General features: G+C 34.1%; 2 protein-coding genes across 3 annotated transcripts; one reads left to right on the top strand and one right to left on the bottom strand.

Moving 5' to 3' along the window:
• Positions 1-602: 602 nt before the first annotated feature.
• LOC126689252 (pentatricopeptide repeat-containing protein At5g18950) lies at positions 603-2,896 on the bottom strand. Its single transcript, XM_050384380.1, has one exon. It carries the CDS (start codon positions 2,595-2,597, stop codon positions 789-791), a length of 1,809 nt encoding a protein of 602 aa, XP_050240337.1. The 5' UTR covers positions 2,598-2,896; the 3' UTR covers positions 603-788.
• A 4,349-nt stretch (positions 2,897-7,245) lies between these two features.
• LOC126689253 (protein FAR1-RELATED SEQUENCE 7-like) lies at positions 7,246-11,014 on the top strand. 2 transcript variants are annotated; one of them, XM_050384382.1, is made up of 2 exons: positions 7,246-7,539; positions 8,502-11,014. In XM_050384382.1, the coding sequence occupies exon 2, from the start codon at positions 8,569-8,571 to the stop codon at positions 10,846-10,848; it is 2,280 nt and encodes a 759-aa protein (XP_050240339.1). In that variant the 5' UTR covers positions 7,246-7,539; positions 8,502-8,568; the 3' UTR covers positions 10,849-11,014. The 2 variants fall into 2 exon arrangements, with proteins under 2 accessions (XP_050240339.1, XP_050240338.1); XM_050384381.1 differs by having other exon boundaries at positions 8,532-11,014.
• The last annotated feature ends 8,413 nt before the right edge of the window (positions 11,015-19,427 follow it).

The raw sequence follows: 19,427 nt of genomic DNA on the forward strand, positions 1-19,427 counted from the left end.
ATTGATGAATCTCAAGAAGCTCTTGTGCTCATGACAAAAGGAAACTACTGAGGATGAAATCAACAAGTAAAACTAATAGAAGATTCCCATAAGATGGAGAGTAACTGACCTATCAGTAAATCTCTGCAAATTGTATAAAACCAGTAACTCCAGTGACAGACAACAAGTGCCTATCGATTCAAAGCCTCATTGGTAACATCAATACATTGTATCTTCAGAACTTTAAAAGAGGACATCCTTTGGTCACAGCAAGCAGCCATTTGTTATTCATTTACTCTGAATCCAATGACAAGGACTCAAGAGGTCTAGTCTCCATCTTGCAGCTAGCTGCCTAACTAACTTTTTACCATGATAGTATCGCATGTGTCTAGAAATTCATGGTCAACTAACTTAAGGAGATGACTAGCCCCTGTTGGTATCATCACTGTTGGTATAGCAGCGACTAACTTCCCAACTATTGGTTAGGGTTCGCTTAAATCTTTCATAGAACCAAAAGGCACATAAAATAAATAAATTATTGAAATTCAAAAAGAAATCACTTATTTGCATGATTCAAATTTAAAAATCAGTTGGGCCCTAGTATCTGACATATAGACCAGCACTTCAGTCTTAAACTTCATCATAGTCATCAATTCTTTATGATATACCAAATTACCATGAAATACAATGCTTCAAGTTGATGTTTACCAACATTACTAAAGCTCCAGCTGATCCTCTCCATATATTCAATCATGAATGAGGTAGTACATTACAAACAATGTATCCAAAGGAGCTCTGATGCATTAGTTTTATTCTACAATCTCCCCTAGATGTGTTTTAACAAAATGGGAATTCTCTTTGCAAAGTTTATTAACCAAAGAATGGCATATGCCTTCTCTAAGTGTATAACCTGTCCTAAACATAACATCTAATACAAGTAAAATGTCGTCCCACTTATCACTTTGTGAGAGACATTGGATCAATCTCTCAAAAGTTTCTTTCTTTGGTTTAAGCTTACACTTCAGCATTGCTAATAACCAATCCATTCCCTCTGCAGCATAACCTTGGTTGCATAAGCCAGTGATGATATGCTCATGAGTACAGACGATTGGTTGCAGACCCCTACTTTGCATATCATCCCACAACTTTTTTGCTTCTTGAATGTCTCCCACCTCACAAAGCTTTTCAATAAGGGGGGAAAATGAGGAAGTTGATGGCTGCAAACCCTGCATAAGGAGTTCTTTCAATAGGTTTGTACTCTCAACAATCTTCCCTTCCTTACAAAAGCCTTGAATCAGAGTGTTGTATGTGATCACATCACAAAAAACACCCTTTCGAGGCATTTCTTCAAACAACTCATGAGCTTCATTTATCCTTCCATTCAAACACAACCCTGCAATCATTGTGTTGTAACTCACCGTCGTTTCTCTATAACCTCTATTAAACATCTCCTTGTGCAGATTCCTTGCCTCTTCAAGATTACCAACCTTAAAATACCCATGAATCAGTGCACTGTATGTGTATTCATTTGGAATAAACCCCTTCTGAATCATCTCAAACCACAGCTTCCTAGCGTCCCCAAGCCATCCCATCTTGCAAAGACCATGAATCATTGTCGTATACATGACCCTATCTGGGGCATATCCTCTGTCCTTAAGATCATTGAAAACCCGAAATGCCTCAAGCTGCTTCCGTTGCTTGCAAAGCCCATTGATAACTTCCTGATATGTAAAAATATCCAGATCTCTGTTCTTTGCAATCATTGTGTGAAGTAGCTCAGATACCTTACTATATTGCCTCTCCTTACAAAACCCAGATATCAAATCATTAAAAGCAGCATTCCCAGGGTCTAACCCGTCTTCCAAAACCTGCCGAAGAAGTTCATAACCTTTTGAAACTTTGTTATCTTCACAAAAAGCTTGAATAAGATACCCAACAGTCTCGACATCAACTTTTGCCACAACACTGGATTCCACCATCTCTTTATACAATTTCCAAACAAGATCAGTCCTCCCAACCTTAAGACAACCCAACAAAGCCGAATTCCAAGTTGCAATTGATGGGCAAACTCCAACCCCTCTCAATCTATCAAACACATCAAATGCTTCCTCAACCAATCCACCCTCAAAAAGACACTGAATGTACAGCTCCAAAGAAGCCGGCTCGGGCTTAAACCCTGTATAATCAATAAAACTTTTGGCAGCATTGCAGGCCTTAGCCTCCACAAGCGCATCAAAAAGCGCATTCAACGACAACGGGTCAGGCGAAAAACCATTCCAAGAGCATAGCCAGTGAAAGAAACGGAGTGACAGAAGCACATTGTTTTGGTTCCTTATCAACTCATTGAAAAACTGTGGATCAGTGAAGTTGAATGAAGGAAAATCAGAGAGCAAGGTCTGCTCCCATCTGGGTTTTGTTCGAGTAATCCTAGAAACCTCTTTGGCAATCTCTATGAAGTCATTTTGTGCTTTTTGTGATGGTTCCTGAATTGGGTTCGGCTTAAAGTCACCATCTTTGGTTTCAAAAGTGAGATTTCGGATCTGGGTGTTAGGGTTTTGGCAGGTACGAGGGTTTTGGCGAATGAAAATTAAGATAGATGATGAAGCTCTAGCCATCATCAGGTATCAATCTTTGTGATTCTCATTAATGGGTTTTCACTAAAATTGAAGTATTTGCATATAATTAATAGTGTTGAAAATGATTGAATCAAGTACAAGAAAAAAATTCAAATTGTACTTACTGGATTCATGGACTTTGATGCTTAGCGCAGATTTGCAGAACTGAAAATAAGTCTTTTAAAACCATTGAAGCTTAAAAAAAAACACATCAAAGCTCAAAAATTTGGAAAGTCTAGGACAAGCACAAGATGTTGCAGAAGATGAAGGAGACCAGAGAGTAGAGGCAAGGATACGGCGTTGTTTGCAAATGCAAATTGCCGTTAGTTTCAATTTTTTAAAGCTTAAGTTCTTTTTTTCTTTTTCTTTTTTTCTTTTTTACTAGCATAATATGAGAGTCTTTTGGGTTAATATTGCAAAATTTAAAGTTAATTTGTGTTATAGGAACTGTTGGAAGTTAATTGGTAAATTGAGAAGAGAGACTGAATTTCAGCAATGGGATTGCCGAAATTCAGCCAAAAAGCAGGAGAGAGAAGAAGCGAAAGAGGAAAGAGAGAATGTTGAATTTCGGCAATGGGATTGCCGAAATTCCACTGCCCAGTTCTGATGCCGAGTGCTGTGTGTCCGAGTGTGTCCGAGTGTGTAGTGCTCTTAAAATAAATAAAAAAAGGCAATGGCGGCAATGCCATTGTCGAAATAGGGGAATAAATTTTTTTTTTAGCAATTGTGATAATGGCATTGCCGAAAATGGAGAAAAAAAAGTGGTTTCGAAATCTCTAGAAGAGTAAAAAAAGGGTTTTATGTCCACAATATTTTCACAATAAATCACATATAATTAGTCCACAATATTTTCACAATAAATCACATATAATTAGTTATTATTAGTTAAAAAAATTTGTGACAACTAATTGTGGCAATGGCATTGTCGAAATAGGAAAAAAAAATTGTGGCAATACCATTGACGAAATAGGGAGAAAAATAAAAGTACAAACTACTTGAGGCAATTGCATTGCTGAAATAGGGAGAAAAAAAAATTGGAAATACTATTGCCGAAATAGGAGAATAAATTTTTTTTTAGCAATTGTGACAATGGAATTGCTGAAAATGTAAAAAAAAAAAAAAAAAAAAAAAAAAAAAAAAAAAGAAAGAAAAAAAGAGGAGAAAAGGATTACGGCAATTGGATTGCTGAAATTTTTCCCCTATAATGTTAAAAAAAAAAAAAAAAAAAAAAAAAAAAAAAAGAAAGAAGAAGAAGAAGAAGGATTACGGCAATCCTATTGCAGTAAATGTGAAAAAAAAAAAAAAAAAAAAAAAAAAGAAGAAGGAGAGAAGGATTACGGCAATCCATAATCCTTCTTTCTCTTTTTTTCTCACATTTTCGGCAATTCCATTGTCACAATTGCTAAAAAAAATTTTATTCCCCTATTTCGGCAATAGTATTTCCAATTTTTTTTTTCTCCCTATTTCGGCAATGCAATTGCCTCAAGTAGTTTGTCACTTTTATTTTTCTCCCTATTTCGGCAATGGTATTGCCACAAATTTTTTTTCCTATTTCGGCAATACCATTGCCACAATTAGTTGTCACAAATTTTTTTAACTAATAATAACTAATTATACGTGATTTATTGTGAAAATATTGTGGATTAATTATATGTGATTTATTGTGAAAATATTGTGGACATGAAACCTTTTTTTTACTCTTCTAGAGATTTCGAAACCACTTTTTTTTTCCCCATTTTCGACAATGCCATTACCACAATTGCTAAAAAAAAATTTTATTCCCCTATTTCGACAATGGCATTGCCGCCATTGCCTTTTTTTTTATTTTAAGAGCACTCCACACTCGGGCACACTCGGACATACAGCACTCGGGCAGGAGAACTGGGCAGTGGAATTTCGGCAATCCCATTGCCGAAATTCAACATTTTCTCTTTCCTCTCTTGCTTCTTCTCTCTCCTGCTTTTTGGTTGAATTTTGGCAATTCCATTGCCGAAATTCAGTCTCTCTCCTCAATTTTCCAATTAACTTTCAACAGTTCCTATAACGCAAATTAACTTTAAATTTTGCAATATTAACCCAAAAGACTCCAAAATTTCTATCTTTTTTAATTAAAAAAATGCAACACAAAATTTGATGTTAATAATGCTTTTAATATTACATATAGGACACAAAATTTAATTTCTTTTGATTATTAGTTAAAGGTTATGAATTATAGTAATGTTTTTGAACTTATAGAGTTATAAATAAAATTTTACAATTTTTGATATAATCAACTTGAGCCTTATCAATCTTGCGTGGGATCCTCGATTTGAGTCATATGAGAAGAAAAGGCTTTTGAAAATTGAAATAGTGTTTATTTTCTTGAAGTAAGGAATTTATTTTTTAAATTCATTTCTTCCCTCATGATGAATAAAATACTGTTTATGTTGTTGTTTTATATAAAACTTGTATAAATGCTGTATTTTGAGCTCCAACTGTAATAAAAAACTAAATTACATAAAATTTTGTCCCAAATTTATGCCATGTTTTGGCCTACAGTTTATACCATGTTTATTTGGTACCAAAATTTTTATATTGTTAATTAAAGTCCCAAACTTATAAAATTGTTTTAGTTTGAAAACTTTGTTCATCTCTATTATTCATTTATGTTATTCTTGGTAGTAATTCTTAAAAAAAAAAAAAAAAAATTATCCTAGTAGTAATGGAGTAGATACTTTATTTATTTATTTATCGGTTGCAAACATTGGCTTAAGAAGTGGTTTGGCCATAAACATCTCAAGAAGTTATTTATTTGTTTATTTGTTTTCCCCCTAGCATTAAAAAAAAAAAAAAAAAAAAAAAAAAAACCATTTGAAAAATGAGAAGAGTATGTGAAGTGTAAGTCCCACATCCACTATTTTAAAAATAACCCAAAACACTTATAAATTTATTAGTTGAACTCTTTCATAAATAATGTGGGAGATCTATAAGAGGAATTGTTCTATAAATTTTGTTGTTAATTAATTTGAATAAAAATAAAATACTTAATTATAAAATGGACATACTTTCACATTTCTATTCAAAATTGATTTCAATGAAATTTTATCAAAGTAATTATCATGTGTATTTTTAATCATATGATATGTTCAGAGATATATTTAGTTGGACTGATTTATGAAGGGTGGAAAAGAAAAGAAATAATAGTATTGTGGGTACTTAACCTCTAGTTCGACCTCAGGTTCGACCCATTTGTAATAATTGATGGTACTCTTTTCTCTTCAGCTCATGCTTATAAGGCAGAGGGGGGAGAGAGTTTTCTTCGATGTGGGATACCAAAAAGGAGAGTACAGAAAGCCAAAAGGCTACCAAGTAACTCCAAAAAAGTATTCACAATAATAACTGATGGTACATTACTCCTTCGTTTCAGAGCTTATAAGGCATAAAGTGAGGGAAGATTCTTTCGATGTGGGACTCCAAAAGATGCTGTGTAAAAGTCAAAGGCTATAAATTAGTACATCCGAGGAACCCACAAGTATTTTATCTTGTTTGGTAGGAGAGAAAAGAAAGATGATAGAAAATGGGGGTGAAAGTTGTTTTCTCCCCTAACACATGAAATTTAGTCCCCCTAAATTGTGTGAAAAAGAGAGAAAAATATGGGAGATAAAGATGATTATTTTACTTATATTTTGAAAGACAAAGTTTTCTCTGAACTAATTTAGAGAAATATTTACCGAATTGAAATAAGATTATTATTATTATTATTATTTTTTGAGAAGAATTAAGATAAGATATAATGACTCATAAAAGCATATACATATTTTGTTTAAATAAATTATATGATTTATATTAAGATCACATATAAATATTTTGAGAGTCAATTAAAAATACACCTTGATGATTTTATAAATCACCTACACCAAGGGATAAAACTTTTTTTCCATTTTGAAAAATGTTAAAAAATTATTTATTGTATGATAGATAATTTTTTTTTTTTTTGATGAATTAAGAGGGGAGTGGGAGCAACCATTGTGACTCACCTCCTTAGATGTGACCATAAGGGCACCCCTATTAGGGAATGTTGGATTGAGAGATATTTACTGTGGTCTAGGGTGACCACAGACCTCACCCTAGCATCTTGAAAGAGTTGATAATCAAGGGCTCATCAGCAGAGATACCCAAATTCCTCCCAACGTACTCTCTTGGGCTTAAACTAGGGATCACAAATCCAATTCACGGATCCCAACCACCAAGCCACCCTTCTCGGGCGTATGATAGATAATTAGATTTATACATAGTGAATTGTTATATATTCCTTTCCAGCTTTTCCACTTTTTTTTTTCTCATTAGAAAAAAAAAAAAAAAAACTCCTATTTTTTTTTTTTTTGACCAAATGAAGGAAAGATACACCAGTACTTTTATGTCCTCTCACCTTTCTATGTTTTCTTAAAAAACACATAAGATGAAAAAAAGTACCTTGTCCTTCCTCTCTTTTTTTTACCCCATCATTTTTATCTTTGTCATCCATTCATTTTTCCATCGTATGACCAAATTTTAAGAATTCCATAATCTCATAAAACAAAAATGATGTCACCAACATAAAATATAGAATGATGTCACTAACATTGGACCCACGTGGGTCCAATTTAAGGTCAACCAACAGCTAATCTAACCGTGACAAGAGAACCAAACTTCAACCCTCTCTTTCACTTCCTAATTTGTACTCATCAAGACAAAAGAAAACCCTTTTTCTCTACTCAGATTACATATCACAAAACCAAGCCACCCCAGCCGCTCTCTCTCTCTCAGTTTTTCTCTCATTTCTCAAATCCATAAACCTTACCAGCAAATTCCCACCAAAATGTCAATCTAACACCCTAAATCCCAAAAAATATCTTCTGGGATTTGATCACCTGGCCTTGTTTATGAGCAAGTAATCGAGCTCCAGCCACTTCACCAACTTACAAAGGTAAACCAATAAAAAAGTTTCAATTTTGATAATAATGATAGTGATAAAAACCCTAACTTCGATTTTTTTGTTATCTAATCCAATCCGATTATATTGCGTTGACTTCTCATTTTGTTGTTTCTGATTGAATGTCATAGTATCTTTGTTGTTGGGTAGCTATTTTTCTGTATTGGGTATTGTCCTTTTTTTTTTTTTTTTGGGAGTTTGGTTATATAATCCTCTGTTTGGCTGCCGAGAAAATGTAGATTGAAAATTGTAATTTTTCTCGATTTAAGACCCTTCTAACGCACACACAGTAAAATAAAAAATGAGAAAAAGAAAGAATGAAATTGACTTTTACTTCAATTGTAAAATTAGTAACTGGTGCCATTTGACCAAATTGACTCATTTGGACAAAGTGAGGGACTAATTAAATTAACAAAAAATTAGTCCTCAGGAACTAATTGGACGATTGAGGTAAAAGTCAAGGGAGTACATTGAATTTTAGCCAAGAAAGAAAGAAAGGAAGAAAGTAAATTGAAGCACTGTGTCTGTACTTTTTTGTTCCTCCCTGTGAAAATTTCTTCTGTGTTCAGCTGAGGAATGGGTTTAAATTTTATTTTATTTCCATTTCAGTGTTTACAATCAAGTAAATTTGATCAATTTTCTGAGTATCTTGTTCTATAAAGCTCTCCTCCATCTTTTAACTATATTAGTTATTAAGCTGCAAATTGATTGTGGTGTGAGGTCATAGTGAAATTGTTTTTCCTTCCTTTGTATAGTAGAATACAAGTAGATTTTTAAATTTGAATAGCAATGTGAAAGTTAGCTTTCGATTTGATTTGGTGGATGATGCACGTGAAAGTCAATTATTAAGTTGCAAATTAATTGTGGTATTGGTTTAAATTTTTTTCCCTATAAAAAATAGAAGGCAATGTGAAAGTATTATCAGTTTGCTAATTGTTCGATGTGTAAATTTACAGCACATGATGTTTATTTTCATACCAATGCAGTTCAAATACTGATCCGAATAGCAAAGAGTGTGGGAACATGGTCATAAAGGCAAAGCCAGTAGGTATGATACGTGCAATAGATAATGTCAATGGGGAGGATGGAGGGTCTAGACTTGAACCCCAAGTGGGGTTAGAGTTTGATTCGTCTGATGATGCACGTGAGTGTTACAGTCTATATGCAAAGCGTATGGGCTTTAAGATTCGGACAGGTCAGCTCTATCGATCAAGAACTGATGGGTCAGTTTCCTCTCGAAGATTTGTTTGCTCAAAGGAGGGGTTTCAGACCAATTCGCGAACTGGTTGTCCGGCATTCATAAGGGTACAAAGAAATGCTTCTGGGAAGTGGGTCATTGACCACTTTTTCAAGGATCACAATCATGATCTTGAATCTACGGGTGAAAACCCCACTCCTGTTATGCAGTCAAAGCCACCTATAGTTAAGAATTCATTGGCTGATGTAACCCAGAGGTCAAAAGTCAAATTGCTTGAGGATGTAGAGGATAGACGGCCATGCCCATCTGGTGTTATTAATGTTAAACGTGTTAAAAGGGATGGAGATGATGGGCAATCCAAAGTTCAACCTTTTTTGGGTCTAGTGTTTAATTCAGCTAATGAAGCATACCAATTGTATCATTCGTATGGAGCAAATAAAGGTTTTAGAGTTCGAATTGGTCAACTGTTTCGCTCGAGGCATGATGGGTCAATTTCATCCAGGCGATTTGTTTGCTCAAAGGAAGGGTTTCAGCACCCATCAAGAGTAGGTTGTGGGGCATATATGCGGATCAAGAGACAAGAATCTGGAACATGGGTAGTGGACCGTCTTCGGGAAGATCATAATCATGGTCTTGGGACTCAAATGGAAACTCATAAAGGCAGTTTGAATGCTTCAAATAGATTCATAGAGGTGGTAAATGGTGGTTTGCAAAATAAAGATTTAGTTACCAAATATAACAAAAACCTTGTAAAAAGATGGCGAGAAAAACACAATCGGAGTGATTGGTATCATGTGCTTTTTGAGTATTTTCAAAGCAAACAGGCAGAAGATACAGGATTCTTTCATGCAGTAGAGGTTAATGGTGGAAATTGCATGAGTATTTTCTGGGCCGATGGGAGATCTAGATATTCTTGCAGTCAGTTTGGTGATGCGATTGTTCTAGATACTTCTTACAAAAATAGTGTGTATTTGGTTCCTTTTGCTACTTTTGTTGGAGTGAACCACCATAAGCAACCAGTGCTTCTTGGGTGTGCTCTTATTGCTGATGAATCTCTGGAGTCTTACACTTGGTTATTTAAAACTTGGCTTAGGGCAATGTCTGGGCGGCATCCATTGTCAATAATAGCTGATGAAGACAAGGCCATCCGACAAGCAATAGCCGAAGTCTTCCCTGGGACTCATCACCGTTTTTCATTGTGGCAAATTAAGGCAAAAGAACGGGAGTTTCTCAGTTCAATGGATAATGGTTTTAAATGTGAATATGAAAAGTGCACTCTTCATAGTCAGACAGCTGATGAATTTGATATAGCATGGAATGCCCTTCTCAGCAGATATGGTTTGAAGGAGAATGTATGGCTGAAAGAAATGTTTGAAAGCCGTGCAAGTTGGGTACCGCTATACTTACGGGCCACATTTTTTGCTGGCATCTCCATGAATGAAAGCATTGATTCATTCTTTGGCACACTTTTGAATGCCCAAACACCGATTGTAGAGTTTGTTTCACGATATGAAAGAGGTCTTGAGCAACGTCGTGAAGAAGAGAGAAAAGAGGACTTTGACACTTATAACTTGCAGGCTTTTTTGCAGACAAAGGAACCAGTTGAAGAACAATGTAGAAGGTTATATACACTTACGGTGTTTAAGATATTTCAAAAGGAGCTTTTACAAAGCTATAGTTATCTTGGATTTAGGATTTATGAAGAAGGGGCAAACAGTAGATATTTGTTGCGTAAGTGTGGGAACGATAATGAGAAAAATATAGTTACATTTTGTGCATCCAATCTCAATGTGAGCTGTAGCTGTCAAATGTTTGAATTTGAAGGCGTGTTGTGTAGACATGCTTTGAGAGTTTTCCAAATATTAGAAATAAGAGAGGTACCATCTCACTACATCTTACATCGATGGACAAGAAATGCCGAGTATGGTACTGTTGGTGATGCTGAATCAGTGGGAACCTCCCAAGAACTTAAAGCTTTGATGCTATGGAGTTTAAGAGAAACAGCATGTAAATACATAGAGGCTGGTTCAGCATCTCTTGAAAAATATAAACTTGCCTATGAGATTATGCGAGAGGGTGGAAGAAAGCTTTCTTGGCAAAGGTAGATAACTGAGACAAAGGCAGGACATACCTCTAGCACTAAATTTTGTAGTTTGAACTGCATGGGCAGCTAGGTTTTCCTGGTGTAACTCAGTTATCTGATATAGAGCATCGGCTTCCATGGAAAATAGCACTTCTTCTTGTTCAATTCAAAGCTATGTGATTGATGCATTGGTGTGGACTGCCTTCTTCTTTTCCTGTTTCCTTTTTTATTTTGTTTATAAAAATTGAATCTCTGTATGGCTTAAGATTCTGTGTTTGGCATCTATACTCAAATCCATTTCACAGTTTTCAATAAAGTGAAATGCATTTTGCAAAAAATAGACTTAGTTCAATAACATTGTTAGGTTCCATCTGCATTTCTCATTTTCCATTCTCTTTACAATTTCTGCTAAAGTAGTTAGGAACCACCAATTAGGCAATTACACCAAATGAGGCCCAATGGTAAAAATCTAGCCCTTTCTTTTTCTTTTTTCCCTTCCCCTCCCTTTCTTCTCTTCTCTTCGGTTTCTCTTCCCGCAGTGGGTCATCTTCAACTGATCAGCATGGGTGTTCAACCATATGTTTTTTTTATTTAAAAAATGCATATGATTGTAGTGGCAAATCCAGATTACCCATTTCTTGATAAGGTATCTTTCTCTTTCTTGATCTCATCACAAATTTTGGATCATGTTCATGTTCATGTTCTCTCTCTCTCTCTCTCATTTTATTAATTTTTATTTTAAAATGTTGTCTTTATGCTTGAACTTTTATATTATACCAGATACGGAATCTGCAGCTGCTTCTGTTCATTTGTGAATATTTGGTTTGTAATGAAGAGGTTGTATTAGTATATCTTCCTTTTGAGCCTACGAATTGCATCAGTTTCTTATCTCACCTTCTGGGCTGACAGTGAAATTAATTTGATTGTTAACTTTCTTCCGCTGTAGCACATTGGCAATTCAGAATTCGATTGTTAACTTTCTTTATTTTTGAGAAGTGAGTGTTATTTCATTTTGTTTATACTTTATACTTAAGTTTCCATGGATATTTTCACGTTTCCAATTCACCTGCTTTATGAACATGACCTGCTTTTAAGCCTGAGTAAGAACGATATCACTCATTGATAAAAGTCACATTTTAATATTTGAAGATATTCAGTACTGAGAATGAGAACAAAATGTCTTCAGTTGGTAGTGGATACATCTAGGCTTTGTGTTGGGTTTACTGTTGAGAATGAGAACTTTTTGTTGTTCTTGATAATGAGAGTTTTTTTTTTTTTTTGGTTATATATTTTATTTTGGGTAAACTTAAAAAAAAAAAAAAAAAAAAATTTATATTGACATGGTAATTATATTAGATATATGTTTGGAATAAGGCTATCTTTATGTTAGAGTTATTATTTTTTAAAAATTAATTAATTGGATAATATTGTCATAACAAATAATTACTTAATAGAGAAAATGCATTTTCCAATGACATAATCAAACGCAATATCATTTTGCATAATTACGTTTTAGTAAAATTTTTAGCATGATACTATACCCATATTTTTAAGAAAAAAGAATGCATTCCAGTGGATACATTCACCCAGTAGAATTACCAAATGCAGCTTTATTGTTCATATTGACCTGGTCAATACTTGAAGTTTACCCTTATGAATTGCCAATCCTTTAGGGCCCGAGATTATGTTTGTTGGTGCCATGGAGATGCAGCAACAACCTTCTTTATCAATTATGACTGTAATGAGTCAAAACTCGACAGTTCCATTTCTGGTCTTGGAATTCTCCTGGAACAGGTGTTGAGTATATGTTTTGGTGTCTTGTTACTATTTTCTGCATTTGTTTGAGAACATGGTGATGAACAGAAAGAACACATTTTCTGTGGCATGTAATATTGTATACAGAAAATGAATCAAACATATACAAGGCAGAAAAGTTCCTGAGATTGGTACATTGGGTTATTTAAAGGGTATTTAGGTTAGGTTAGCAGCAGGTGAAGACTGTGGTAATGCAGCAGGAGAAGCAGTGGCGAGGGACTTGAGGAAATCTACTCTATGAACTAGGTTGAGGATCAATATACATGGTGTAAAAGGAAAAATAACAAAAATTAATACATTGTGTCTTTGTGTGAAAAAATGTTACTGGATACACCACGAATATGAATGCTTGAGCTCTAATTCTATCATAGTTGATGTCTCTCTGCAGTAGTGAGCTCATAAACTTTGGGGTTCTGTATCTGTTCAGTCATCGTGTATTACTTTTGTTTTGTTTTTTGCTACGTATGTATTGCTTTTGTTATTCCAGTTGTATCTCACTAGTTACTAGGGTAATAGTTTGATTTAGGTTCCTTCTCTTGTGCAATTATTTTGTTCTTGAATCTGGGCTATACCATGTTTGGCCACCTTGTGGATGAAACATGCTGAATTCCATTTTAGTTGCAGACATCTTGTCCCCTAATGTCTATAGGAATCACTACAACTTTGTAGCTCCAACTGTGTAGCAATTTGATCAAACATGAATCCTGTGACAAATTGACAATAGACAACAGACAAGGTACTTCCATGGGAACAACTTTGCCGCACATTTTCGCAATTGGATTTATATATATTAGTGTCAGCTGAAAAACCATTTTAGGAAAATGAGGTGGTAGAATTGTGGAGACTGATTTTTATATACTATTCAAAATAAGATGCCAGCTTGGGAAGGCTTGTCAAAAGGAATTATGATGGAGATTATGCCATGTGTGTATTGCATAAACAATTTGGAGAGTTGAGATTATTTGTTTTTCAAATGTTCATTTGGTCGCAGAATTTGGTCTTGGCTTTTGCATTTGTGTGGTGTGAACCAGTTTGGCTTCACCTGGTTCGAAGTTCTTCAATGGGGCTTAAACAATTTGCAAAACAGAAGTTTCAAACCCTCTCTGTGCAAATTGGTTTGGATTGCATTAGTGCATCATATATATATATATATTCCCTACCCAGGCTCGTTGGTGTCAATTAGGCAGTCTGTGGACTTTTGTAGCTCTCCATGACACTTTGGTAGATATTGATGAGGCGGTCTGTAGACTTTTGCACTCCATGACACTTTGTTGGATATTGATGGTATTTGGCTCTTTTTTTTTTTTTTTTTTTTTTTTCTCTCTCTCTCAGATAATAAAGTTTCATATCTTAATTTGGATATATTAATAAATTTATTTTTTAGTCATTTTTAGTTATGTTTTAGATGCAATTACTAATTCATGATCTAGTTCTTTTTCCGTGTTTCATAATACGGTTAACCAACATTTTAGCTAATCGAATCAAAAGATTTGCAGCTGCCAATATATCTTGTGGCAACAAAAATGGATTGTAATGGGTTGATTGGTATTAGTTTGGATGCAAGAAGAAGGGGTTGATCTGTATCATCTTGACTTGGTTTTAATTTCTCTATTTTGACGTGTTGCTTCTTAATTATTGTATTTTATTTTTTTATTCCACACCAATCCATCCCAAACTTGGTGGTTAAATTCTACTGCAGTGACGGATGGCAAAGAAAGCCCTTCCAGCCTCTCAGATGAGCTAGGACACGAGTGGAGGCTCTTAACATGAAGTTTGAAACATTAGCTAATTAATCCTATCCAGTAGTTTTAAAAATAGTGATTGGAACATATTTCTAATAATGTTCCTTCTATTTCTTTGCGCAAAGCTCTTCGCACTGCTCACACATTTTGGATCAAGTAAAGGCTCTGAGGTTTCGGCAAGCCACTACTAGAGGGGCTCAACAACACAAAAAACCGTTGTTCAACTCTTTGTTGGCTTGCCAGTTGACTTATATATATATTTGGATACTAATTAATTACATAATATCCCTAGTTACAATCACAAATGATTGGTTTTGAGACCTTGGAAATGGTACTTATGCTTAGATGTTCCACTAGAAATATTATTGAGAATAGCCCCCACATTCAAAGCCTCTTTTTCCATTAACAAGAACTTGTTTCATTGGCATATCATTAAGGGAAAAAAAGAAGAAGGATGAATTCCACTTTAAAGAGACACAGTACTATATTCAATGTATTCATTATATTATTCGATTGATTAAACAGTTTGAAATGAATTGAATTAACGATTGTGTCATAAAGACTTTTATGCCAATAAATAATAGAATATAGAGGGTCTAATTATAATTATTCATGTGATGAATCTAATTCAATGTAAAACGAAGAACTTTACCCGGAGTTGACATGCTGCGAATCATTTTGAAAGAGAAGGGTGCCTTTGTGATGTGTAGTGTTGTAGATAACGCGTTAAGTATCCCTATATGTATATATGATGAGAAATGCAAGAGTGTTTAATGGAAGAGTCTTATAAGAGGTGGGAGATTTCTTTGTAATAAGGTTTTATCTTTTAATTAGTAAGTGGAACATTTATTTCTTTGTTTTGAAAAATGTTTAGAATAGGCTAGGACTTGTTAGGGATGGTGTTCTTCTTTCCCCTATGCTGTTTGAGTAGCAAGTGTTCCTGCTGAGGATTGTTGTCTATACTTTTAGTTTGATTTGTTGATTAATAATATCACATTTTCAATAATAAAAAAATGATGATTAATAATATAACTTATTCTTTAAAATAAAAAATAGTAATCATTTTGAGGAAGAAATTCCTATAACCTTAGGTCTTGGACACCATGTCAACGTCAGAGGTGAACAGTCTTAAGGTACAAACGATTTTTTTTTTCTAGGTAATTATGGGGGATAGAACTCCTGAGCTCAAAGATACACATGGTATGTGTGTACATGTCCAAACAATTGTATGTGTCTACGTGTCCAAAATTATCACATTCTCTTAGTGTGTGTGTTTGTTTCTATATATATAGGCAAATTTTTTTTAAAAAAAAATTGGAATAAATAGTATTTTTTTTAAGTTACATCAATGTAGGAGAAAAGATTTAAATCCTGGTTCTCCTTATAAAGAAGTGCACTTATAGCATTTCAGAATGACAGTCATGTGTAGAGCATTCACATTGGTGGTTTTAAAAAAAAAAAATGTAAAATTGGTAGTGGTAAAATTAAAAATTTATACAAATTAGCTATTGTAAATTGCCATAAAATGATTACAAAAATTATTTTATTTTGTGGGAGTTAGCACAAAGTGATAAAGAATAAATAAAGAAAAAATAATTAAATAAAGTAGTTAAAAAATAGAACCTTTGATGTTGGGTATATTCTAAATGATGTGTTAAAATAGATAAGATAATTTTTTGAGTTGCTAAAATCTAAAGTACCAATCTCCTAACATCCTACAATATCATAAATAATGTAAAATTATTAATTAGGTAATAGATATAAATTTATGGAAGAAATTGTCTTGTGTAAAGGCTGCGAGTATATTATCCTTCTCCTTTTTTTTTTTTTCTTTTTTTTTTTTGGTGGGAATATTATCCTTCTCTTTATTATATGATTCGTAAGTATCAGTATCATCATAAATGATCAGATACTAGGATCCTTTTGGTTAGGTGTTCTGGGAGCTTAACATAGCATTTTTAAAATTCAAAACTCTATTTTACAATGTTGAGGTCTAAAAAAGATCACAGTGCCCAAGCCCAAAGAAGTGAGCCAAGCCCAAAGAAATAAGCCAAGCCCAAAGAAATAAGTGCAAGGGGGCCATGAAAGAGAAGAAATGGCAGGCCCAAGAGGCTTGAAACATAAAGAAGGAAAAAAGGGAGGCCCAGAAGCTTATGAGAAAAGGAAGAAAGAAAAGAAAGAGAAGCCCATGTCAGGGGATTGAAGAAGAAAGCTGAGCCGGGATCCTCAGCGACCACCAAAAGGCTCGGATCCTCCTAGGCGTATAAATACAATCAACGAAAGATTGAGACAGTTCAAAAGAAAAGGACAAAAAAGAAACACGAGAAACAGAGGAGAAGCCACAAGCGTCAAACGATCCAGCAAGAAAAGAAGAAAGAATCAGCGACCTCTCATGGCGCAAGTGGGAAGCGCCTCAGGGAACTAGAATGGAGAAGTATAAAAAAGGGAATGCCAGTGGACGACTTTCAATCCGGCAGAATGGGATTCCGCTCGGCTGGGAAAAAAGGCAAAGAAGAAGAACTGTCAAACAGTGGGATTGAGAAAGGCGTGACCTCAACATGTCTCGAAAAAGGCAGTCAGCCATAGACTTTCAAAGAAATCGAAACTAAAGGAAGGAAAAGATGAAAAAACAGGGAATAGAACCTGCTGAATGATGGGCATGATACATGCCCTGTTAACCAGAGGACAAAACAGGGGAACCAATGGTTCCCTTGGGACTCTAGGATATCGCTATAAAAAGGGGGGAAAGGTTGCGGAGAAGGATACAGAGAATTGAAGAGTAAAAGAACTATTGATAAAATTCTCTAAAGAAGAGAAAACTCAGGGAAAATTCATAACACTACTTCCCGGTATCCTAGAAAAGCCACTACTGCGCATACTCGGATTCAAAAAGAATCAAATTTTGCAAGTCTTGAAGGTTGGAATAATCATTCAAGACTCTAATTTTTGAGTTTGCTTGAACCTTGTATCACGTCTTAGTAAGCATAATAATGAAAAATTCAATGAAATACTTTCCACTGATTTAAGGATCCTTATAACGTTATTTTGTGCTTTTGTTATTTTGTTCTCTGTATTTACTTTGCTGTTTTGATTTGTCGTTCAATACAAATATCCTTGTTTGTCAGTTTGGATGTATTGTAGGAAGCATGCCCTGTGCACTACTTGATTCTTAAACAGCCTGTTAGCTGCGATGAATCAAAACCCGGTCCATCAAACCACAACTATTCAGCCCAGGATCCTTGGGCTTGAGTGTCACGAAAAAAGGCACTCTCACATACAACCACAATTTCTCATAACTTTTTTTTACAAGTGTTTATTTCAAACTCAAAATGCCGTTTTTCAATTTATACAAACGACCCTAAAAAATTGAGAGATGATATATGCGCAACCTTTTTACAACAAATTCTAAGTGGCAGGTTATTACTGATTGTTATTGTTAGGGCAAAAAAGTAATCTTAGTGTTAGGTTCAAATTTAAAAAAATAATAACTGACAACTTATAATTTATTATGAAAATATTATGAATATAACACCCCTAAAAAAAATTTCCCACAATAATGAATATATGATCCGGGAGCCGGCCGTGGGCCATAGGGGAAGCACCTTCGAAAAATCAAGAGAAACAGGTTGATACTCCTTATTTTGTAGCCCAATAAAGAAAAAAGGAATAACGGTCAGACACTTGAGGTGGACCCAACCAGAAATAAATTCTGGATCATATCGCTGATATTATTCTTAAGGAGGAGGATCTTTAAAATTTCTCACAATTGAATTAATGCAATGACCCTTTTGTTTCTAACCAAAAAAAGTTGGGGGGGGGGGGGGGTGTTGGCGTGGTGGGAAGGTTCACTTCTGCATACATACTTTTTATATACTCCTATATTTTTTTGAGAATAGGTTTGTGTTTGGATTGCTTATTTTTTGTCAATTTATTTTACTATTTAGTTTATTTTTACTACTATTTATGGGCTTTATTGTATTTTTTGATATTATTCATGAGTTTTACTATAATATTTTAATTAACTTTTACCTTTATCTACAGTACTTTCAGCAAAAAAATTTCAATTTCAACAAAATAAACAGATTCCAAATAAACCCTAGGGCAAATTATATTTTGAATCTTACACTTTAAGGGTGGTATGTGGTAACTCAATAATTTTAAAAATTTTAAATTAAATCGTAAACTATTACAAATGGAATGTATACGGTTTTATTAGTTTTAGAACAAATCATTCAATTTTAAAATCATATCAATTTAAACCCTTAATTAAACTTCCAAAAAATTTTCTCAATAAAAAAAAAAAAAAAAAAAAAAAAAAAAAAAAAAAAAACCTTACAATATAACTCAAAATGACTAAGGTTTAAATGGATAGGACTTGAACCTATGAGCATGGTTTTAAAAACTGATCTGGGGGCAAAACTGAATTTGCCTCCGATTCCCAATTTTTTTTTTTTTTTTAAACAGGTTTTGACCTATTATTGACCAGTTTTTAGTGTTTTCCAGGATCAAACTAGTGGCTAGTTTCCAGTTCAATCAGTCGGACCAACTAGTCTGGTTTGGTTTTTAAAACCATGCTTATGAAGAGAATATATAATAGGAAACTACAAGACTCTTGTAGCTTTCAAAACTTTCAAATCAAATCCTAAATTGTTACAAATTGAATGTATATGGTTTTATTAGTTTTAGACCAAACAATACAATTTTAAAATCATATCAATTTAAACCCTTAATTATACCTCCAAATCAAATGCAAAATGTCTGAAGTGAGAAGAAGTGTGAACACATATATTTCAAAACTACAAGACTCTAGTAGCTTATTTTCCCCAAAAGAAAGAATATGAAAATTTTCAAAGGATCATATTTTTCAAGATAACAAAATAGAATAATAAAAATAAGTTCTTTCAAAGGCATATCAAACTATTCAAAAAAAAAAAAGGGGGCACAATTTCGTGGTCTGAAAAAGTAAAAGAGAAAGAATAAATAAAAGTGAGAAAGAGAAGGCTACAATCCAGGACTAGAACGTTCACAAAAGGATCCTCTCCAC

This window comes from Quercus robur, chromosome 6, assembly GCF_932294415.1.
Source record: "Quercus robur chromosome 6, dhQueRobu3.1, whole genome shotgun sequence".
Lineage (NCBI taxonomy): Eukaryota > Viridiplantae > Streptophyta > Magnoliopsida > Fagales > Fagaceae > Quercus > Quercus robur.